At 45.2% G+C, this 25,147-nt stretch overlaps 1 protein-coding gene across 1 annotated transcript in view; it reads right to left on the bottom strand.

Annotated features, from left to right (window-relative positions):
- The window catches only part of PRKDC (protein kinase, DNA-activated, catalytic subunit), a 448,398-nt gene that overhangs the window by 276,517 nt on the left and 146,734 nt on the right, over positions 1-25,147 (bottom strand). Inside the window, 7 exon segments of the mRNA XM_040433446.1 lie at positions 145-278; positions 9,637-9,736; positions 17,867-17,961; positions 18,080-18,306; positions 20,166-20,273; positions 21,394-21,546; positions 24,077-24,240. Of these exon segments, the coding sequence (XP_040289380.1) occupies positions 145-278; positions 9,637-9,736; positions 17,867-17,961; positions 18,080-18,306; positions 20,166-20,273; positions 21,394-21,546; positions 24,077-24,240 (981 nt within the window).

The raw sequence follows: 25,147 nt of genomic DNA, 5'->3' as shown, positions 1-25,147 counted from the left end.
TGTATAAGTGTATATACCAAGTTTACAGGGAATAGATCATTTATATATACACACAAGTAGATAGAACGACATTGCTGCTTATATGTAAAGCTCTAATTTCCAGAAAGTACAACTGTTTAAATTAAAGTACAAAAACATATTTACCAGGCAAAACAGGTACAAGTTCAAAGAAGAGTTCCATTGCCTTGTGTCTGCAGTCCGTCTGAGGGAGGCCACATTGTTGTAAAAGCCAAAGCACAATATCCAAGAGACAGATTGTCTGACTCTGAGGAAAACCCCTAAATTCAGGTAAAAACAAGAGGTGTTAAAACTGCTAATAATCCTGAGAACCTCCTTAAAAGATGAAGCAAATTTCTTAGTTTTTTCATCATCACACTGGAAGAGCAGTGAGAGTTAGGGTTCATTCACGGTTGCTTGTTCCGGCATAAATTCTGGCTGTCAGCCGGACAAAAAATGCTGCATTCAGCTGTATTTTTCCAACCAAAACCCAACATGCATGTCGGAAAGCGTCAGGATCATCGCTGGATCCCATTATAGTCAATGGGGATCTGGTGGTGAATGATAGAATCTGGCAATATTTTCATCATTGCATTTATTTAGAAAGGTAGTCTAGCTGTGCAATAAAATCTCTGTATAATGGCATCTCTAGTTTGTTATTTTCATGTTTTTTGCTATCCACCTTGCAAAGGTGGACGCACATGTTCAGTTCAGTCCTTTACCTGCCACTAGCCCTATCTACTGTTAGAAACTGTGACAGGTACAGGGAGAGAGCTGCAGCAGAAAATACTCACATCCTGATGAAGAACTCTCCCCTTGAGTCGCCAGCTTGTTAAACCTAGCAGATTAATCAGAGCAATGATTGGGGAGATCGCTGGATTCATGTGAGGAACTATAATTTTCTGCCTGTTTGTACTACGTGTGTGTGCTGACTTTCCAGTGTAGTTCTATGTGATGTAGCTTCACAGTGATCTAACTGCCTCCGGCCGCTGACGGGGTGAGAGCAGACAGGTTCAAGCTGCATCGCATAGGAAAACCTGGAGACCCTGCAGTGTAAGGGAACAGAAGCTATGTTAACTAATCTGTCATGGCTGCCCTTACACAGGACTCAGAGCACAGCAGTGATGCATTAGGAAAACCATATCTGAGGGGAAGAAGAGATCAAGATGATAGACAATCCACAAATGCTACATCAAATTAAATCAGGTATCCTGCACTATACAGCCCAAAGTACAAAAATAAATAAAAAAATCCTGGAGTGCTTCTTTAACCGCTAAAGCTACTCTAGGCCTCTGAGGATATAACAGGAAAAACCTCTCACCTGTAAAATCTCTTTCTCGCTGAGTTTTCATTGGGGGACACAGGACCGTGGGTATAGCTGCTGCCACTAGGAGGTGACACTAGGCTAGAACTGTTAACTCCTCCCCTGCAGGCGATACCCCTTCCAGCCAGGAGAGAGTATATCAGTTTGTAGACAAGCAGTAGGAGAAAAAACCCGAAACAAGAAGGATAAAAATACACAACAAACGCCAGTGGTCTGTACCGAACCGAGGACACACCTGGCTAACCCATCGCTAAGCATCAGCGTCAAAAGGAAATATCCACACTGGGTGGGTGCTGTGTCCCCCAATGAAAACTCAGTGAGAAAGAGATTTTACAGGTGAGTTCACAAAAATCTAGTTTTCTCGCTCGTTATCATTGGGGAACAAAAGGACCGTGGGATGTCCCAAAGCAGTCCACTGGGAGAAAAAAATATAAAAAAATAAAAAGAAATCACACGCCCATGGAAAAAACGCCCTCAAAAATGCTTAATACACTGCCGCCTGCGAGACCTTGCGGCCCGGAGCGGCAACTGGCGATGCCTAGGAAAGCAGAGGCATGGTGAAGATAAACCTAAGAAGCGCCGCCCGCTGGTCGGGTGTACCGTAACTCCGCTGGGCGGTGGCTTGCCCCGGGAGCAGAATGCCTCAGCAATTGTCAAATAGATCCACCTGGAAACGTCCCCTTGGAGGCAGACGAGCCTTTACAAGGACCTCCAGGAATAACTAGGTAAGAATCTGTACTGCGGAAAGAGCTAGTCATGGACAAGCAAACCCCTGAGCCCGAATCCCATGACTGATGGAGAGCTTGCTCTCCAGGATGCGAGGGAGAAGGAAAAAAAGGGAAAACAATGTCTGTGTAGAAGTGGAAGGTGGTAACTACCTTCAGCAAAAAACAACCTAATGGGGGACTGCCTGAAGAGGGTGCATGACAATAAAAAATTTATGTACAAGAAAGGCGCTACTAACTCGAATTTGCCGGCTGGATAAGCCCGCCATCAGGAATGCCACCTTTCCAGGAAGAAAAGGGGGGAAGAAGATGTCGCAGAGAGAAGTCATGTTCATCACTGAAAAGCCACCAAACGACCTACAGGCCGTGCGGACGAAACCAGGTACCTGGCCCCAACCATGGAAGCAGAGCCAAAATCCCAGGTCCGCAGGATCCTCCTCTGCTAAAGAGAAACGCTCCCAAGGAAGCGGTAAATTGGTAGACCGATGCCCCCAGAGCAGTAGAGGCTTGTGGTGAGACTTCTATCGAGAGAAGCTGTTGATAAACCACCGACAAATCAGGCATGTCCAACCGCAGGCCAAAGAACCAATACGTTGGAGATAGGTAGAAGCAAGGCCGATATGAAAATCACCAATGGAGGAAGGCTCGCCAGCGACCATATATTGACAGTGTGGCAACGCTACCTGATGGGGAAATTGAACCAGACCAAGAAGAGAGAATACTCCTGCCGGACGGGGTGCCATGACGACGTCCAACGTCCCAACTGTACTTGAGAAACACTGGTCACATAGGGGGAAAAAAAATTGTGAGGAGATTCCAAAGCAGTACAAAGCATGGCTACTGGCCAGGTAGACAGAAGGGGGAGACAGGCAACCATTCAGCTCGAGGAGGAACAAGAAACAGGAAGGGTGTTTCGTTCCAGGAACAAAACGTCTATCAGCGGTGGCAAGGCGTGACGGTAACCCCGCTCTGCCTGGCATGGTGAGTCTCGTAGTCTACCCACAGAATGGGCAGTGAAAAAGTATGACCACCATCAGACTGACATGTCATTACTCATGTCTTAAGAGAGGTAATTGTAGATACAGGTAGCACACCCAGGACCAATGGGATGGATACACCTATAGAAAAAGGGATGTGGTAGGCGCCACCGCTCACCAGCCGAGTCCGGAACATGGCTGGAAAGAGAAGGCCACAGAACCAATGTCCCGTGCAAATGCAGATGAGGGGAAGGTAGTAACGTAGGAGCCACCAAGGCTTGCGGGGTGGCCGTGAACCCTTAGCCAGAGAGGGAGAAAAAGAGGCTAGGACTAAAGCCCATTCCCCATCTGAGACAAACGCTGTCCAGAAGAAGCCACAGGATCTAGTGGCCATGCAATACTCCGCCTGAGGAGGAAGCCATGCAAGGGGAGCCACGAGTTTATTGCTAGCACCATACTACGGCTGAGGAGGGGGGCCACACAGCAGAGGCCACCGAATTCAGTGCCAGAAGAATCCGCCACCTGACGAAGGAGTTGTGCAGAAGGAACCATCGTATGCAGTTGCAAAGCAAAGACCCCCTCATACAGTAGTAGCCACAGCATGCCCCGCCAGCGAAAAGCTGAGGTGGGGGAACCTGAGGACATCTAGTAGAAGGCATGGTACTATACTGCCCCAGTTAAGTAGAGCTAACCTTAAACACTCCACCTGGGTAAGGTGCTGAACAGGAGTAACCGCCAAGCTAGCGTCAGGGTAGAACCCCTACCTGAGGGGGATGCCCCACTGCATCAACTACAAAATCTAGCACGAGTAAGCTGCACCTGCGGAGAAGAACAGCTAAACCAGAGTGCCAGCATAACCACTTCCCCATCTAAGGAGGAGTGGTGGATAGAGAATACAGAGTCAGAGCAACACTCTACTCGCTGGAACATAATTCCAATATTATGTGCAATGGCGTACGCACTACATATTGTTGTGGACAGTAACATGATCGACTGGAACGGTGGAGGTCCATGTAGATGGGGAGTCTCTAGGACAGGGGTTGGCATATTCATGCCCTAAACTAGCACCAAAAAGAAAAGAAGGGGACCACGTGGAATATCCACAGAATCCACTGGCTGCACCCATATACCACTAGATGAAGAGTACAGGGCACCAGCGGATACCGACTCTTGTGAAAGAAACTAAGGCATCTAGAGCCGTGGCGTCGTTGAATTGCAGAATCCCAAGGAGCTTATTTCTTCCCCCGTTAGCGGATCACTAGTGGAAGTGGGTAATGCAACAAGAAGCATGGTGATGGCAATGGGACTGATGAAATAGCATCCAGTGGTAGTGTAATAATTCTCTTAAGGAAGGGGAGTAGCGCGACAGTCAGTACCATATTCAACGGTAGTGTAATCACCCCACTAAAGGAAGGGGGAATGCCGACGGCAAGCACTGCACTCCGTGCAATAACTCCACCCATGAAGGGGGGTAAACACATACGGCAGGAACTGAATGCAATGGTAGAGAGATTGCGCCGTTTTTGGAAGGGGGTAATGCATATGGCGAGTCCAGTACCCTGTGGGAGTGCAATTACTCCACCTAAGGAAGGGGGTAATGCCTACGGTAACACTGTAACCAGTGATAATGCCATAACGCCACCTATGGAAGAGGCTAATGCAAACGGTACGTACTGTACCCAGTAGAAATGCAATTCCGCCACCTACGGAAGGGGGAACGCCTACGGGCGTCACTGAAAACAGCGCTGCAGCAATTAGTTCACCTATGGAAGGAGGTAATGCCTAAGGTAAGTATTGTATGCAGTAGTAGTGCAAATACGCCGCCTGAGGAAAGGAGGTAATCCAGACGACAAGACCTGCTGACTAATGTGGACGCAATCTTGGAGATTGTAACGGATTCGAGTCAGAGCCCGAATCACTGATCCACCCTACCTCGGACCGAACCTCTCCAGGGAGGGAGGGTGCGTCTGAGCGAGACCCTAGGGAGGAAGGTTGAGGGTGCGGAGGTGACAGAGGAGGAAATATGTTCTGCTCTGACCAGCTTGTGCGCTGTTCTACCTCTCAGAAACGTGCCCATGGTAGTTGCAGGCTGCGCCGATGGGGATATATCAACCAAACTACCCAGAGGGTGGAATAGGAAAATCTAGAGGTCCATCCACCGGATTGCGCAGGCGGTGCTTTATCAACCAAACGACCCCGGAGGGTGGATTGGGAACTTCCAGGAGGTTCTCCACTGGATTGCGCAGGTGGAGAATTATCAACCAAACTGCCCCGGAGGACGGATTGGGAATCCTTCAGAGGTCCTTCAATGGATTGTGCTGGAGAATTATCAACTACACGACCCATGAGGGTGGGTTGGGAATCCTTCAGCTGTCCTCCACTGGATTTGCACAGGTGGAGGATTATCAACCAAACGACCCAGAGGGCGGATTGGTACTCCTCTGTTCCGAAATAGGACACGGGCCCAGTCTGGTACCAAACAGACAGGGTGGTCCTGCGGTGATGAGAGCTGAGAAGGGGGAGGGGGGTCCTGTATAAACGCACTTTTTTTTTTTTTTTTTTTTTTTTAAACTGGGATGCCCAGCCTCAAGTAGGCAAGATTAATAAGACATCCAGCGCCTGCCTCTCCGCCCTGCCACCAGACCCCGCTGAAGAAGGTCTTAATTGACCGAAACGTCCAGGAATTATGTCTCATGTGGCTATATACTTATGATGAATAAATGATCTACTCTGGATGTATAGAAATTATAAATCTGCAAAAAGAATAAAATGTAAAAATTTATTTTGCACAAAAAACTTTTGGAGTGACGTGGATTAACTTTATACTGTTCAAGTGGGCAAGAAGCAGGAAAGGGGTTAACTTCTTCAACATTAAGGCACACTGCACTGGAGATAGAAACCCCAGATAATCCGGTGCCGGCCTCAAAGAGTTGGCTGGCCAGGAAGGGTTAAGCTGCCTTGAGGACCGGGGGCGGGGCCCAGCGGGCTTCGGGGGAAAGAAAAGTTGGCGGGAAGAATTTGTGCCAGAGCGCACCCCCACCCCCATACCAGGGGATGAAAGCTGCGGCCTAGTAGGCCGCAAAGCCGGGGCCTAAGGTTTTCGCGCACGGCCGATCGGGAGCCCTGTCGGTCGGCCGGAGCGCAGAGGGACCTCGAGCAGTGAGCGAAATGCGCCCACAGGTCGGGGGTGTTCACCCCGCGGACTGGGAAGACAAACAGCGCAGGCCGGAATCTTCTGCAGTGCCCGGCCAATCGTCCGGGCGTTAACCCTTCTGGAGCGGCGCGCTTGGTGTCCGCTCTGGATCATGGTGCTAGATATAGGGAAGTGGGAAGCCTCCTCCGCTCCCCTCCCTGCCTGTCCGACCGGTGCATGGTCCCGGTCCACAGCGGTGCACTCGGCCTCCCGCTGTGTTAGAACAGCGCCTTTCAGAGGACATGGATATTAACCCCCTATGTGCCCGTGTAGCAGTCGGCCTAGAGGGGGAGTGAGAGGGATTGCCTTTAGGGGTCCTGGGCTACGATAAATAAAGCCCTGTGCCTGTTAACCCTTGAAAACTATTGTCACCAAAGAGGGAGGGAGGGGGAGGTGGGTTAAACATACTAATCCCGTGGTACTCACCTCATCTTCATCCTCTTCACCCTCCCTAAGTGGACCCGCAAGGTCACTTTATCCAGAAGTGACCTCCTCAGCAGCCGGCACCGGGGTGGCAGGAGTCTGGTATGGCGGGAGGGTCTTTTTCTTTGGTGGACCTAGGTGACCCATTGGCTGGCGGGAAGCAGGGGAGCTGGCCTGCCCTGGATCCACCTTTTGGTTCTGTGGGGAGGTCGAGCGGCGAGGGACTCAGATACAGGCCTTGCTCCCCGGGATAACAGAGAGGCTGGGCGACTTTGTTTCCCAAACCTAAAAGGAAAAATCTAAAATCAAACAAGGAAGCCACCCTGCTTAAGGCAGGGAGGTCTGCCTCCTAAGGACACTAAGCTAAAACTGATATGCTCTCTCCTGGCTGGAGGAGGTATAGCCTGCAGGGGAGGAGTTAACAGTTCTAGCCTAGTGTCGCCTCCTAGTGGCAGCAGCTATACCCACGATCCTGTGTCCCCCAATGATAACGAGCGAAAACTGTGATGTAATAGATGCAGGAAACGGGCAGAATGCATATAATTAGGGGAAGAGGAGAAAGGAAGGGAAAATAAATAAAACCTAAGATGACTGTGATCCGGGTCTATGCACATTATGGCTGCTGATATACTGCTAAGATAAATTAAAAGCTGGGCTTTGTCTAATTGATAACTGATATAGTACAATGTATCCAGTGCCATGAATATTTCATCCAATATTGAATAATTTTTCTCTCACTGTGTAATAATACCAATAACGCCTCCACATATTAACAATTGCAGTTCATTTAGTATTACTTCCACTTTATAAATCTGTTCTCAATCTACACATAAAGAAAATGTCCACAACAGATATTAGTGCACGTTAATAATTAATGACTAATCATAGCCACTATCCGTATTTTCATTCCACAATCCTCTTCTGCCAATAGATTTCCAACCCACATGTGCTAATGAACTAATAACTTCCACATAACGCTATGTCCACAATAAATACGGGTAATTCGTGCCTAACCATAGCCACAATATCATCCAGCATTCCTATCACAGGGTAAGGGTATTTTCACACTAGCGTTATTCTTTTCAGGCATAGAGTTCCATCCTAGGGGCTCAATACCGGAAAAGAACTGATCAGTTTCATCCCCATACATTCTGAATGAAGAGCAATCCATTCAGGATGCATCAGGATGTCTTCAGTTCAGTCTTTTTGCCTTTTCAGGACGGAGATAATACCGCAACATGCTGCGGTTTCATCTCCGTCCCAAATTTTAGAACACTTGCCGGAAAGCCGGATCCGGCATTTTTTTTCCATTGACATGTGTTCCGGCAAAACGGAAATGTGAATAAAAAAAAAATGCCAGATCTGTTTTTCCGGATGACGAATGCCATCGGAACTGCCTGCTGGAATCTTCTGCCGCAAGTGTGAAAGTACCCTTAATATCTGATGGTTAGACACGCTGTTATGATTACTTGCACTAGGGGGCGCCTCACAGCCTCCGTTAGCTGTTAAACTCCTGTTTCAGGAGCGTCTCTCCCCAACTCCTGGCCATTGTGTCTTTGCCAGCCGATTCTTGCACGCTGTGGAGTGTGTCATGTTGAAGGGCTCTCAGGTCTCCAGTTGGTTTCTTGCGCATGCATTGTGGCAAATGGCAGACACCAGTAGACGTGGATCATTCATAACTGAGGAATTGTGCGCTATATTATAGAAACTTGACTGCACTTATGAAAACTGCTGATTCGCTCTGCACTACAGCCAAACGCGGTTCAGAGCAAACGTGCTGCCTCCTCGGCAGCATGAACTATGAAGTATGGGCAAAAACATTGTTGGAAATCCCTCTTAAAAATCCTGCATCTGATCTCTGAGTCTGTGTAATGCTGAGCATCCGCTTAACATAATGGAAGATGGATGCAATGGCATCCCAGCTGTTTTCTCTCTGTCTTACCCATTTACCATATATCATTTACAAATTTTAAAAACAGAGGCAAAGAAAAAAGAATTACCGAAGATATATATTGCTTCTCTTTGTAATTAGTCATTGGGTAATCTGTAAGTTTTCCTAATACTTCTTTGCTGTTCTATTTCCTAAACAGTGACCTGAATACAGTGTATTCATGGAACTGCGAAGTAAAAGAATACTGAAGCTGCCTGTACACATTCAATCATTTGGCCGCCAGCTATCTCTCCAGTCATCCTCCCGACTTCCCCGCACACACGTTCAGCTTGGTACAGCCAAAAGTGTAGAATGCCGCCTCCAGACATTGCTGGCGTTGGTTTATCTCCCAGGAGAACAAAAGGAACAGGCGAATATTTTCATCATCATCTATCAGGGGAGAGTCAGGAGCTCCACAAACACATTAGTGTGTCAGCCAAAAACCCGACATTCTCGGCAGGTTCACCTGACCAAAGTGTGATGTGTATGGCTGGGTTAAGACCATATTAAATCACAACAATTGCGGACATCCAGGGTTATCACTCACAGTAGCAGGACACAACCTAATAATATTTCATACATTTAATAAAGCCTGCAGACTAGGGCTGCAGCTATCGATTATTTTAGTAATCAAGTATTCTATCGATTAATCCAACGTTCAATCAAGTACTCAAATAAGAAATAACTAATTAAAAGAACATTTTCTTTTATAAAAGGTCATCAGCTCCCCCCAGTGTCCTCAGCTCCCCCCAGTGTCCTCAGCTCCCCCCAGTGTCCTCAGCTCCCCCCAGTGTCCTCAGCTCAGTGCCATCAGCCCTCGCATTTCATCAGCTCCCCAGTGCCATCAGCTCTGTGCCATCAGTCCCCCTGTACCATTAAATCCCCAGTACCATCAGGTCTGTGCCATCAGCCCCCCTGTGCCATCAGACCCCCAGTACCATCAGCTCTGTGCCATAAGCTCCCCCCAGTGCCATCAATAAATTTGCAGAGGATTTTTTTGTTTCAAATTACTCGATTCAAATCGAGTAATCGTTGCAGCCCTACTGCATACATTACATTGCAAGTACCTTGGTATGCGTCTTTTAGATGGTTTGTTTAGCTTGCTGACTTTCTGAATGATGATGCGTTTCAGATGATCAATGGCATCACTGCACTGCTGAATGGTGCCTGTAAATAAAAGAAATAATTAGAAGTAATGTGAAAAAACAAACTGAACTTTTTCAAAGCCATCTAAAGAAAAGAAAAAATATATTAAAAAAAGAGCACAAAGATGGTGTGAAAAGAGCCTTTAAAAATGACTTCTCTAAGGCCTCATGTACACAAGATTCGCAAAATACAGATGCAGTTCATGTGGTGTCCACATTTTTATTTTTATGTGGTCTGCATTTTGCAGACATGTTCGATCTTTTTGCAAAATGGACATGCAGATGTGATCTGTGCGCTTTAAGTCAGAAAAAGTCCTATACTTTACCATAAAAAGCAGACCACGGACCCATTCAAGTCAGTTGGTCCACAAAAAATGCAGATGCAACATTTATGGTATCATCAATATGTGGACCACAAAATACATACGGTTGTGTACATAAGGAATTAGACAAATTTTCATTACCTGGTCTAAAAATGGTCAGGACTTTTTGTTTCACTAAAGGAAACACACTTAGGGAAATAGAAGTGGGTCCCAGAGGTAGGACCAGCGTCTATCTGGTATTGATGGCATATGCTAGAGATATGACGCCAATGTATATGATAAGACAACCTTTTTTCACCCCTTCTCAACCACTGCCACATAAGTAGGAAACTTGGTTCTTTCAAATATGGCGTCTGCTTGGATGCGCCATAGCCGCCAGGTTTATGCGGCTTTAAACAGCAGACATCCAAAGCTATGATAACACAGATCACAAAAATTTTACCCCTGAGTTGCTGTGCTCCTTTCAGGCAGCTATTCGTTGGTGGTGGTACCCTTGAACCTGCTCAAGGCCAACATGCCTACCACAGGTATATTCCTCTGGAAGCATGTAAACGGCAAAGCTCCATAAGAATATATTTATTCTCCCATAGCCTGCCTTAAATAAATACAGTCTATGGGAGAAGGCCTCTAATGATCACGTTAAAGGGGTTATTCAACCCCTATAATGCCCCCCATACTGGTCATACTTACCCTGCTCCCTTACACCCGCCATTGCGTCTCTGGGAACGGCGGTGGGGGTCAGCCAATAGCAGGCCAAAGCGGGAATGAGCCTCCGTAGCTCCCCGGGAAGCAGGGCAAGTATGACCAGATGAGGGGCCCGGGCATTTTGGGGGGCATTATAGGGGTTGGATAATCCCTTTAAAGGGAACCTGTCATGAACTTTATGCTGACCTCACTGAGGGCAGCATAAATTAGTGACAGAAATGCCGATTTCAGCATTGTCACTCATGAAATAAAAGTAAGTGGTTTCCAAGAACCAGTATCATAATCTCCTGCACTCTCCAGCCCATCTGCTGATGAATGGCAGTTCTCTCCTAGAGAGAAAGGGAGAAAACTAATAGAAGACTAAGTCCATCAGCAGGTCCACAGGGAGAGCAGGAATTCATGAATAATCATGATTCTTCTCAGGTGGCCATGACTCTTTTCCAGGCCCAGTCTGCAATGATTGTGATGTTGGTTCTCGGCAACCACTTACTTTTAACTTATAAATGACAGACCGCTGAAATCAACTCACTTGTCTCTAATTTATTCTGCTTTTATTATGGGCAGCATAAAGTTGATGACAGGTTCCCTTTAAAGTAATTTGCACTGCCTTGTCCCAAAACGCCCGTACTTTTAAAAATATAAAAGGAGATTTTTGTATAACTTACCAGTAAAATCTCTTTCTCGCTCTTCATTTTGGGGGAGGGGGGGAGAGAGGAGATAGGAATTGTGGGTATAGCCATGTCCTCTAGGAGGCGTTGACACTAGATAAAGCTGTTAGCTCCTCCCCTGGCAGCTATACCCCCTCCAGCCTGGAGAGAGAGCTTCAGTTTGTGCACAAGCAGTAGGAGAGACAAGCCAACCAAAGAAAAAACATGGAACATCAACCATGCAAAAAGACCAAACAGGGTTCAAACCAGCAACTGCCACAACTGTGGTCGAACAACAATACTGGGTGGGTGCTGTGTCCCCCAATGAAGAGCGAGAAAGAGATTTAACTGGTAAGTTATACAAAAATCTCCTTTTCTCGCCCATATTCATTGAGGGACACAGGAACCATGGGACGTCCAAAAGCAGTCCACAGGGAGGGAAAAACCACAAACATATGGAAGCAAGCGTCCCTGCAGGCATCTAAGAAACTGCCGTCTGCAAGACCATGCGGCCCAAGGCAGCGTCCGCCGATGCATAAGTATGCACCTGATAAAATTTTGTGAACGTGTATAAGGAGGACCAAGTAGCCGCCTTAAACAACCGTGCATCCGAAGCGCGATTCCTCCGAGCCCAAGATGTGCCCGCCGCTCTGGTGGAGTGAGCTGTGACACCTAAGGGCGGAATTCTGCACCGGGCGCGGGGTGCCTCCGCAATTGCAGCCCGAATCAGACTTGCGATTGCCACCTTGGAAGCCGCTAATCCCTTGCGCTGAGAGGACTAAATTCAAATCCCAAGATATTAAGGGAGGACGATGCGGAGAAACCGTATGTGCCACTCCCTGAAGAAAAGTCCTTACAGGCCACAGGGGGGCCAGAGAGCACTGGAAAAGGATTCAAAGCGCCGACACCTGACCCTTCAAAGAGCTAAGATTCAAACCAAGGTCCAACCCTGATTGAGGAAAGGAAAGGACCGTAGGGAGAGAAAAACTAAGTGGTGGGATGTTCCGGCTTTCACAGAAATCCAGGAAGGACCTCCAGGTCCTGTAATAGATCCTGGCTTCCTGGCCTGAATCATAGTGTGGATAACATCCGCCGAAAAACCTCTTTGCGTCAAAATGACGGTTTCAATGGCCACGCCGCCAAACAAAGAGACCTTAAATGATGATGGAAGACCGGTCCCTGTGAAAGAAGGTCGTCTCTGAGAGGTAGTGACCAAGGGACGTCTCCTAGAAGGAGACCAAGGGACGTCTCCTAGAAGGAGAACAAGGTCGACGTACCACGTGCGACAGAGCCAATCTGGGGCGACAAGGATCGTTGGAATGCCCTCCATCCTGATTGTCAGTAGAACCCTGGGTAGTAGAGGGAATGGGGGAAAGATGTAAATGAGGGAGAACCCTTGCCAAGAGGAAAGCAGGGCATCCATGCCGCAAGCTTCCGTAACCCTTGCTCGGGAGAGGAAGATGGAAAGTTTCTGATTGAGCCTTGAGGCCATCAAGTCCACGTCGGGGCGACCCAAACGTCGACAGATCGCCTCGAATACCTCCGGGTGGAGGGACCACTCGTCCGGATCCATTGTAGTCCTGCTGAGGAAATCCGCAGTTAAGTTCTCCATACCCGGGATGTAGATTGCCGAAATTGCCGGTACATGGGCTTCCACCCACCACAAGATCCTGGCAGATTCCTGCATCAGCGCAAGGCTGCGTGCTCCCCCCTGGTGGTTGATGTACGCCACCGCCGTGGCGTTGCCCGACTGGACTCTGAGGAAATTGTTCAGTAGTTTGAGGTCCAGGATGGGGCGCACAGAGCCCTCCTTTTTGGGGACGACGAAAAGGTTCAACTAGAACCTCTTTGCTGTGGGAAAAGGGAAGATGACTCCCCGGTCCAGGAGGGACTGAATGGCCTGGGAGTAGGCGGCCGCCCACTCAGGGTCCCGTGGAGGACGGGATTGAAAAAACCTGTCTGGGGGAAGAGACAGGAATTCAATCACGTATCCTGAGGACACAATCTCGAGTGCCCAAGTGTCGGAGACGTGGGCCCGCCAGAGGTCCTGGAAGAGGAGCACCTTCAGGCTGAGGACTGCTTAGCACCTTCAGGCTGAGGCGCACCTTCAGGCTGAGGACTGCTTAGCCGCAGAAGGTCGAGCGGCCTGAGGTCTGGGACGCCAGGAGGGCTGTGCCCGAAAGGACGTTTTTTTTTGCGTCGATCTTGGGAAGTAAACCCGCCTCCCCAGTGGAAGAGTTCGTCGCGGAGCAGGAACTAGCGAATAGACGAAAAGGCCTACCACGTGAGGGACCTGACCTAACGTGAAAGGTCCGCTTGGCTCTAGGCTGTGGGAGATGGCCAACTCAGGTAACTCAGGTGTTGGAGCGGGAGGCAGCAGTACGGCTGAAGGGGGAGCGACGGCCAGGAGCAGGCATCCATTTATCTGTCCAGCCGCCATCTTCACCCCTCCTCTTCTCCAGCAGGGTCACCTCTTCAGCTACTGGCACCTTAGTGGCAGGAAGCTGGAAAAGGGGACTTGGATGGGTGACCCTTCTGCTGGCGTGATGCAGGGGAGCGAGGCTGCCCTGGTCCACCTTGTCTTCTTGTGGGGGAGGAGGCAGCGTGGCAGACCAACGCTGGCGTTCTCCTCTGGGAGAACAGGGAGGCGAGGCAACCACTGTTTCCCATCTGAAAAAGAAGGGGAAAAAAAAATCTTCAGGAGCTACCCTGCAGAGCAGGGAGGTCTTGCCTCCTATTGACACTAGAAAAAACTGAAGCTCTCTCTCTCTCTCTAGGCTGGAGGAGATATAGCTGCCAAGGGAGGAGCTAACAGCTTTTACTAGTGTCAACGCCTCCTAGAGGACATATACCCACAGCTATACCCACGGTTCCTGTGTCCCCCCCAATGAATATGGGCGAGAAATGTATTTATCCAGATTCCATAACCCCAAGTTATGGGGTCAGAATATGGCGATTCAAAGATATAAAATATTAAAGGAGTATTCCCATCTCAGACAATGGGGTCATATCGCTAGGATAGCGAGGGCGATCAAGCCGGCCTCCTGGGTGCTTACCAAACACGGTGCTATACGTCATATAGCAGCTTGTGCTTGGTATTGCAGCTCAACCCTATTGATTTGAATGGACCGATCTCAGATGAGCCCGGCCTCTTCTAACAGGTAATCGGCGGGTGTCTGACAGCCGGGACCTGAGGATAGGTCATCAATATTTAATTAATTAATAATAATTAATAGATAAAGTTGCAGTGATGCCACACCAAGCCCACTACATAAATGCATCACTAGAACCAAGCTCATTACATAAATACAGCACTAGAACCAAGCTTATTACATAAATACAGTGCCAAAACCAAGTACAGGACATAAATATAGCACCTGAACTAAGCCTAGTACATAAATACAGCACCAGAACCAAGTTCATAATATAAATACAGCACCAGAGCCAAGATCTGTGAACAGAAGAAAAAAAAAAAAGTTATGGCTCCAGGAAGGCAGGGTATGAAAAATTAAAACGCAAGATGAAAATTGCCCAGGGCTTAAAGAGTTAAGCATTACATTATACTTATTCAAATCAATGACTTGCCAGTATAACGCAGAACAGGTCCTTGCTTAAGACGCTTTTGTAAATGCTCTCTATGTCAAGCATAGCTGTAAAGGTCCTTGTACACAGATTATTATGAATGAACAATCATATGAAGTTTGGTTGCCAAGAATTAATCTGTAACCAGGTGTCATCGATTATCTGATGAACAAGCACTTGTTCACTGGGTAAAAGAATCATTGATAAAGACCTCTAAATCATCATTATGGGGAAACTGTGCCGTGCAAACATGCATCTGTTGTGCAGAAACAATAATAGTAGCTATCACTCGTCCCCATACAGGAGTTTATTGCTGAATGTAAACACTTTCTAGCTCTCTCTATTAAGAAAATAAAAATACTTAAATATTACTTTATAATAAATATATTCCCAAATACCTTTCATTATTTATAATGGCTCATGTTGTCTAGGGAGCAATTATCACGGGAAACAAAATGGCCACCATCCTGTTAGTACACACAACATCTGTCCTAATCACACACCAGGACAAGTTACTTCACATCACTGAGCTAAAGAGCTGCCCCATCTCTGCTCTACTTATCAGGGGTTATAGTAACATAATATATAAAGGCCAAAAAAATACATTTGTCCACCCAGTTTGGCCTGTTATCCTGCAAGTTAATCCAGAGGAAGGCAAAAAAATATATATTTTCCCCACTTAAGGGGAAAAAAATTCCTTCCCGACTCCAATCAGGCAATCAGAATAACTCCCTGCATCAACGACCCATCTCTAGTAGCTATAGCTTGTAATATTATTACACTTCAGAAATACATCCAGGCCCCTCGAACTCTTTTAGCAAACTCGCCATCACCACCTCCTCGGGCAGAGAGTTCCATAGTCTCACTGCTCTTACCGTAAAGAATCCTCTTTTGTGTCTGTGAAGGTTCTCATTTATCCAGGTCATGGTATATCTGTAAAGAATAAATCAAGGCAACTGGACTTACTGTAGATTTCTTGAAAACGTTTCACTCGTTATTCCAACGAACTTTCTCAATTCTGATTGACTGTACAAGAATTCCCCGGGACTAAATATGTAACTTAATCAGTTACCAGATGTTGATTCAGTTACATATTTATTTATTCCCAGAGAATTCTTGTACAGTTTCTCAGAATTGAGAAAGCTCGTTGGAAGAACGAGTGAAACGTTTTCAAGAAATCTACAGTAAGTCCAGGTGCCTTGATTTATTCTTTACAGATAATCCTCTTCTATGTTTGTGTACAAATCTTCTTTCATCCAGACGCAGAGGATGTCCCCTCGTCACAGTCACAGTCCTGGGGATAAATAGATGATGGGAGAGATCTCTGTACTGACCCCTTATACATTTATACATAGTAATTAGATCTCTCCCCCCTCCCCCCAACCCAGTCTTTTTTCTAAAGTGAATATCGCTAATGTTGATAATCTTTCAGGGTACTGTAGTCCAACCATTCCAGTTATTACTTTAGGCTACTTTCACACCTGCGTTCGGGTGTCCGCTCGTGAGCTCCGTTTGAAGGGGCTCACAAGCGGCCCCGAACGCAACCGTCCAGCCCTAATGCATTCTGATTGGACGCGGATCCGCTCAGAATGCATCAGTCTGGCAGCGCTCAGCGAGCGGACACCTGAACGCTGCTTGCAGTGAATATTGATAAGCTGGGCGGCGCTTCAAACGGCAGTTGTGGCGAGGCTGGCTGGGCGCAAATTGAGATGAAACACCGCCCCTTGGGCAGATTGAACACTATTCAAGCAGGTTATAAAACTTCATTATACTGTAGTTATAAGGTGGACAGGGGGGATACTTAGATGATTCTAATACACTTTATAAGACCTGTACTGTCATATATATACCTAAATATGCTTTTTGGGCCTGTCAGTGCCCCTTTAAACTTACCGGCCCTTTAGTTTCCGAGCTATGTTTTTCGACCCTTTTTGAACATTTGCTATGCACCAATCCTGTGGAACACTCCCTGTCAGTATAGAGTCCTTAAATATCAGAAATAAGGGTGTGGCTATGACATTACTTAATTCTCTTAGGATACGGGGGGTGTATGCCATCTGGTCCTGGCAATTTGTCTATTTTATTATTTTTAAGACGCTGCTGTACTTCTTCCTGGGTCAGACATGGCACTTTTAATGGGGAATTAACTTTTACATTCTGCATTTCATCTGAGAGTTAATTTTCTTCAGTGAATACAGTGGAGAAAAAAAATATTTAATAGCTTTGCTTTCTCCTCATCGCTCTCTGCAACTCCTCCCTCATTACTCTGTAGAGGGCCAACACCTTATGATCCTGAATACAGATAAGATCTTCAGCTAAATCTCTGTAGGAATGGAGTTCATGAGGAGACATGAAGTACAGACAGGACCGACTATGGTAATGATGACTGCATACAAGTGCTGCTGCTCATTATCGCCTCCCCACCTCCTCTGTACTTCATGCCTCCTCATAAACTCAATTCCCACAAAGAATCAGCTGAAGATCATATTCAACTGTATTCATAATCCCTGACAAGTAGAGAAGATGAGGCAGATCTTTAGCTCAGTGTTGTGAAGTAACTTGTCCTCCTGTGTGATTAGGACAGGTTTTGTGTGTACTAATAGGACGGCAGCCATTTTATTTCTCCTAATGATTGTTCCCCAGACAAAAAAAAGCCATTATTAGTAATGAAAGGTATTTGGGAATATATTTATAATAATGTAATATTGAAGTATTTTCATTTTCTTAATTCCTGGAGAACCCCTTTAAGTCAAGAAACAATGCAGTCACTCTTATCTGGCAACACTATTTGCCACTTACAAGATTACACACAAAAAAATAAGAAAAAAACAAGAGTAAGAAAAAGGGAACATTTTAACCAGTAAACCAAATAATAAATCAGACTGTAAATCTCACCTAAGGATTTTTCATCTCCATGACATAATGCCAGACTTTGCATGTACACAACCAAGATCTCAAACACAAACTTTTCCACCAAAGCATCCTCTTCTCTAAAGATAAAAAAAAATGAATTTAAAATAGATAATCTCAGAATGCCAGTCATAAAAAGACATACTGGACAGTTTACCAATATAAAATGATAAGGTCTACAAATCACACAATGCTCACCTGAATTCTTTGTATACATTGTTGAATGCAAGAGCTGCTCCCAACCTCTTAAATGCATTAGGATGCAGAGCAAGGCTGTAGAGCCTTTTAAATAGTGACTGTGTGTTTACAGGGCTTTGTTCTTGCTGTCTTGGTGTGGTCTGCTTGATTGACCATTTTAGAAATTCTTGAATACACCGTGCTGAAAAGTCTCGCAAAGTACTATTACCAGGATCCACAATTCCATCCTTAAAAGAACAGACATACACTTCAATAATATTTTATTAGACAAAAACATGAACGAAAAAGACAAACACAAATATTAAACTTAACATATTTTACGCTTTATAAGATGCACTTTTCCACCCCAAAAGTGGGGGGGATGGCCGTGCCTCTTATAAAGCAAATACTAGTGAGAGCTTCCATTATAGAAGCGCTCACTAGTATGAATTAGGGGCCGGGGGTTAGGAGCGAAGCGCCGCAAGCGCTTGTAGTACTTAACCCTCCCTGTCTTCCTTGCTGAGGCCGGTGTTTCACTTTCCTGACTGTGTACAGCGTCAGGACGTAGTTCGCGCACTATGACCTGATGCTGCACGCAGTCAGGTGATAGGGCAGCGCAGACCGGAAAGACAGGGGAGCGCAACTTCTGCCGGAGGTGAAGAGAAGGCGCGGCGCAGTATAGGAAAGGGGAGGTTTTTATTTTAAACTGATCTGAGGTCTGATGGGGTCTAACATTGAGGGCTCATCTGAGGTCTGATGGGGGGCTATCAATGTGGGCTGATCTGAGGTCTGACATTGTGGGCTGATATGGAGGGCTGATGTGATGTCCTGATAAGAGGGTCAGATATGGTGTCCTGATATGGGGGCCTGATCTGATGTAGTGATATTTATGGGGGCCTGATCTGATGTAGTGATATTTATGGGGGCCTGATCTGATGTAGTGATATTTATGGGGGCCTGATCTGATGTAGTGATATTTATGGGGGCCTGATCTGATGTAGTGATATTTATGGGGGCCTGATCTGAGGTAGTGATATTTATGGGGGCCTGATCTGATGTCCTGATACTTATAGGGGTCTGATCTGATGTCCTGATACTTATAGGGGTCTGATCTGATGTCCTGATATTTATGGGGGTCTGATCTGATGTCCTGATATTTATAGGGGTCTGATCTGATGTCCTGATATTTATGGGGGTCTGATCTGATGTCCTGATATTTATAGGGGTCTGATCTGATGTCCTGATATTTATGGGGGTCTAATCGGATGTCCTGATATTTATGGGGGTCTAATCTGATGTCCTGATATTTATGGGGGTCTAATCTGATGTCCTGATATTTATGGGGGTCTGATCTGATGTCCTGATATTTATGGGGGTCTGATCTGATGTCCTGATATTTATAGGGGTCTGATCTGATGTCCTGATATTTATGGGGGTCTAATCGGATGTCCTGATATTTATGGGGGTCTAATCGGATGTCCTGATATTTATGGGGGTCTAATCTGATGTCCTGATATTTATGGGGGTCTAATCTGATGTCCTGATATTTATGGGGGTCTGATCTGATGTCCTGATATTTATGGGGGTCTGATCTGATGTCCTGATATTTATAGGGGTCTGATCTGATGTCCTGATATTTATGGGGGTCTAATCGGATGTCCTGATATTTATGGGGGTCTAATCTGATGTCCTGATATTTATGGGGGTCTAATCTGATGTCCTGATATTTATGGGGGTCTAATCTGATGTCCTGATATCAGGTCTGATTAAAAAAAATATCTTATTTTCCTACACTTAAACCTGGGATTCGTCTCATAAAGCAAAAAATACTGTATATTAAAAAATATACTTAGAGTCCAAAAATACACTGCCCAACTATGTGTCCTATTGAACACACAAGACTCAAGTTTGTTTATTTTATCTGCTGGCATACAGATCGTATGACATAATTGTTGCAGACTTCCGAAAACTTTGTACCGATTGCATATATCCAGCACTGAATTAGTGGCAGATTGTTTTCAGGTGATACAGAATAAAAAGATACACATGGATACGGAGAGAAAAAGGCTGACAAAATATACCTGAAAAACAATACATGCAAACTTACCAAAATAGAATCCAGCAAAGCCACAGTGTCACGACTTTCAAATTTTTTGTTATTTGTGAACCAGTGGATGATGCCCATAACAAGAGGTTCATACAACTGTCTGGTTACCTAAAATGACAATAGGTTACACGCTAAATTAAAGGCATATCCATTATCTCTGTGAGACGATAAAAAAAAAAAAAATTCTGTATTCTCATCTGAGACAATGGTTGCATATCCCTAGGAATGCCAGGACCCGCACTTCTATCGAGAACAGAGCGGGCAAAGAGGTTGCTAGAGGACCGGCCACCACCAAACGCTCTCCCCATAGAAGTGAATGGGAGCACACCGCGCATGACCGGCCACCGCTCCCATTCACTTCCATGGGCCCTAAGGAAATAGCCGAGCATGTGCAATGTGCCCTCCACCACTTTTAGGGCTCCGTATAGAAGATAGGTGTGGGTCCCAGCGGTGGGAACCGCACCCATCAGACAATGGTTGCATATCCTAGCGATATGCCCCCATTGTCTCAGATTAGACAACCCTTTTTTATGTAGATAACACATAAAATTGTGGTGTTAAGCCAAGCATTTAATTTCAGAGAAAAGCCATCACACAAAATCAGTAGCAGGGTAAAAGCATTGCATGAATTCAAAGAGGAAACTATGTATAAATATATAAAAAGCACAATGGGTGTCGTTTACTATCCAGAAATACATCTATATCAGGCATATTTCAGAAGCAGATTGAGGTGCAAAGGTTATTTTCCACACTCACGCCAGGTCTAAAAAAGTGGGCGTGGTGTGGGTGGGGACGGGCCAGCAGGCCCATCTCATTCATCCCTTTCTACTCCTGTTTCCGCGCCTCTTCAAAACACCAGTCTTGGGGGTTATTAGGACCAGCATCTAAAACATGGGAAAACTTGAGTTCTTCATAGACCAAGCCATAAATGTACGAGTGCAAGGATCGTGCATTGTGTTGGCTGCAATGTTTGATAGAGCTACAATCCCAGCCATTTAACTCCTTAAATGTTGCATTCAATAGTGACTGCAGCCTCTGAGTGGTTTGGCAGACAGGGGCTCCCTTGGTCAGTTAGTAAAAAAAATAATTATATATATATATATATATATATATATATATATACACACACACATACACATACTTAGAGAATACACCTAGCATGTCCTTTAGCAACAACTCATTCATCTACATTTAAAGTAAAAACGGTTAAAAAAAACAAAAAACATACCTGATCGATATCACAGGCCAGGCAGAGCAACACAGGAAATGTGTGCTTGTATAGTCTGTACATAGGTGGAGGCCCTTCACGAGCATCAGGTATCTGAGATGCTTTTCCCAGCATATATGTAACCATGCTATGCAAAAGTTCACATGCAGCAACCTAATGGAAATCAGAACATGCTGTGTTATGGGAAATGAGCTGAATGGGAACATGATAAAAATCTTAAAGACACATCTAGTGTTATGTTTAAAACATATTTATTATATAATGACAAACAAAATGCTGCACCAGTAATACAAGGCTCACACCACATGCAGTTACGGCTGGGTTCACATCACTTTTTTGCCATTTGTTTAAAATATACGTCACTCTATGATGACGAATGCCACCATATGACATCTGTCTGAGGCATCCTTTAACATATATGTTTTTGGTATACATTAAACGGATGCCAAAAACATGATCTGAACCCAGCCTAACAGTACAGCTCTGTTTCCTGCAGAAAAAAGAAATACAAAATTAGGCACACCTTTTTAACTGCTGTAATTTGTAAAAACGGACTTCCAATGTGTGAAAACTGTTAATTGGGAGGGAGGCTGCATTACCTGCATATAGTAAGGCAGGAATTACACCAGCTATAACATGCAGTGATCTCCTCCACAGTATGGGGAGCAGTGATTGCTAATGCCCTCGCTTGTCCCCATACAGAATCATTATTTTGGAGCAGAAGACCATGATAAGACAGCACGATCTGCCATTGCAAATGATTTAAAAAAAATTGTGATTGCTCGATGAATGAGCCTTTGCTCATTCATCGGGTAATCGGCGGCAGTATTACACAGGCATATCGTTGCTAACAAGCATTCCTACGAAGGCTTGTTAGCAATGATCTTTCTCAACTATCTGCAGGTGTTTATCGCACTCTTGAAGTAGACACAAAAGGTTGGGTTTCCTCAAACTTAGATCATTGAGTCTTTGATGGAGTTTCTTTTCTGGGCTGCAACTTTTATGGCGGAAAAGTTTTAAGTGAGTTTGCCATACCCTGTCCCTCCAAAACTTTTTTTCCTCTGATACCTATTCAGTTTAGAGGATAGTGCAGAATTTGTTACTTGGGCATAAAAAAAAAGTCTGCATCAAGTTAAGACTGTGGTTTAGATAGGCAAGAAAGCCACATAAGCCTGGTGTGGGACTGTCTGACTTACTGTAAGTTATAGATTTGTTTATAGGTAAGGAAACCTGCATATGTCTAGGCAAAGTGCTTATTGATTTAATAAATGTATTATATCATGACATATTGATTAATTGAAGGAAAATATGGACTTTTAAAAGCCTGTGAATTATTCGCCTATCACCCCAACACGGCCTTCCAGATCCGTAACTACTAAGTACAGCGGTGGGCTGCCTGAAGTCCGCCCAGCCCCATTCATTATAATGGGGACCGGCGGATAACGGGCCGCAACACAGCAAATATGCCGAGAGGTGGCCGGACAAATACCGCTGCACATATCAGTACACTGCTGTATAAACTATATATCTGTGCACACTGAATCTATTATACTTCTTACTATCTTACCGTCGGCAACATGTTACCTGTGACATTACAACTTACTTTACCCACTCCATACTCCATTCTACCTTCTATCAGAAGGCTCTCCCCCTCTAACTCCATCCTCACTGCTCCTGTCCTGCAAGTCCCAAACAGAGGTGAGATATTTAAATGGGGACAATGCTGCTGCCAGTGGTGGAGGGGTTGTCAGCAGACAATAATATTTTGTACTTCATGGTGGTATTTATTTAGCATTGTTGGGGAGATATTTTGTGCTGCTATGTTGTATTAATATGGTGGAGTTGGGAAAGTAATTTGGCAATACACACTGGTATCAGACACTGCTGTGGAAGTATTTTGAGCTTTAACGTATGTCACGTATGTCCCTTACCATGTGATTAGGCATTTTGTGTTACACTTTTATTTCTTTTTTGTATTGATGATTTACATAGGGCCATGACCAGGTAAAGCAAAATTGAGCTCCGCATGTGCATTGCGCACTATTATTTTTAGGCAATATCATATGTGGGCTGCTGGGGCTTATGTGCCAGGTTATTTTTGTAATCCCAGTCTGGCCCTGATGGCACACTACATAACAAGCAGCAGTAAGCACAGTTCATTGAGCAAGGGGAGAGGGGAGACATGGGTAGTGGAAGGAGCTATGGATGAGGCATGAGGGCCCAATTTAGATTCTTGCTATGGGGCCCAATGATTTCTATGTACGCCCCTGGATACTGTCAACTGTATGCAGTGGCGTACATCGAGAGGTAAGGGCCCCATAGCAAGGATCAAACCAGGCCCCCCACACAGGACAGAAGGGATTCCGCCTAAACCCTTTTCAATGACCCTTGGGCCATTTTTCCACTGCCATATTTGCTAAAAGTTGTTCCTTTAGAGGGTAGAGTCCTGACCAAGTTTTCACCTCCAGTAGAAGAGGAGATGATCCCAACTATGACTGGGCCCCCTCTTGCCCTGGGCCCCATAGCAGTCGCCTGGTCTGCCGCTCAGGAAGTTACGCCCCTGACTGTATGGTTAAACATTGGATGAACTTTGCCTAAGTTGTAAAATCTATTAAAACATTACTTATGTTAAAGACATTTATCACACTCTGTGAAATAAAGAAATTAATAAATATAAAGGTACTTTTGTCTGTCTGTCACTGGCAGAAAGTGCTAAATCTGTGACACGTGGCAGAAAAGTGTCCAAGTAGATCACAGGCTTCATATCAGCAAACGGTACAGCAAAACTCAGTCTTTTTTCCGTGTCCCATGATACATGCTTCTTTATCATTTCTTCAGTAGATGTAGCTGTCCAAGAAAAATACACAATAATCAAATAAGTAAAAATAAATGAAAATTATACAAATACCCTGCAATACATAACATACCCTTGGTTTATGACATAGGATTCAAATCGTTTGATTACTATTCTGTTTTTGGCCCATAGAGCATAAAGATTTTCTCTACTCACATTTGTTTCAAATCAGAAGAAAAAAAAATAAAGATTGCTTATTTGTTGTCCAAAAATTTGGAAAAAAATAAAAAATAAAAAAGCAGGCATGCTTAAAAGGGGCTGTACAGGCTGTACATATGAATTGCCTATTCAATCATCTGTTTGAGGATAAGATGACGCTCAATGCTGCTTCCTCTTCACTTCATTACATTGCTCGTAGTCTTGGAAGTGCAGTGTAATTACAAAAACTCGTAGTTGTAATTACACTGTGCAGCCACTGCAAGGGAGACGACCATCCGTGTAATGAAGAGGAAGCAGCGCTCGCATGGAGCACGGCATCCTCTTTAAACAGCTGAGGATAGGTCATCAATATATACAGTTTGCACAACCTCTTTAAACTAATAAAAAAATCATCATACTTATGAGCCTCCTCCATTTCACTGCCACCGCTCCATCTTCCTCTCTGTTGTTCTGACTGCAGTACTGAAATGTCCATATACCACACATGACCATTGGAGCAAATCACTGGAAGTCTTGTGCCGCAAACGACTGAGGTCAGTGATTTACTGGGTCACACGCTGTATACAGATCATCATTGCTGTAGCCAAAACATTATGTCACAGCTACAGCGGCAGAAAGAGAGACGACTTAGGACAGTAAATATATATAAATTATTATTTAGCTATGTTCCATCTATATTTTTTTAAATATTCTACCTAGGACAACCTCTTTAGCAAAGAGATGATAAAAAACTGCAGTCTC

Source organism: Bufo bufo, chromosome 5 (genome assembly GCF_905171765.1).
Source record: "Bufo bufo chromosome 5, aBufBuf1.1, whole genome shotgun sequence".
Classification (NCBI taxonomy): domain Eukaryota; kingdom Metazoa; phylum Chordata; class Amphibia; order Anura; family Bufonidae; genus Bufo; species Bufo bufo.
Note: the sequence above shows the minus strand (reverse complement) of the source record. Positions and strands in the feature narration are given on the sequence as shown.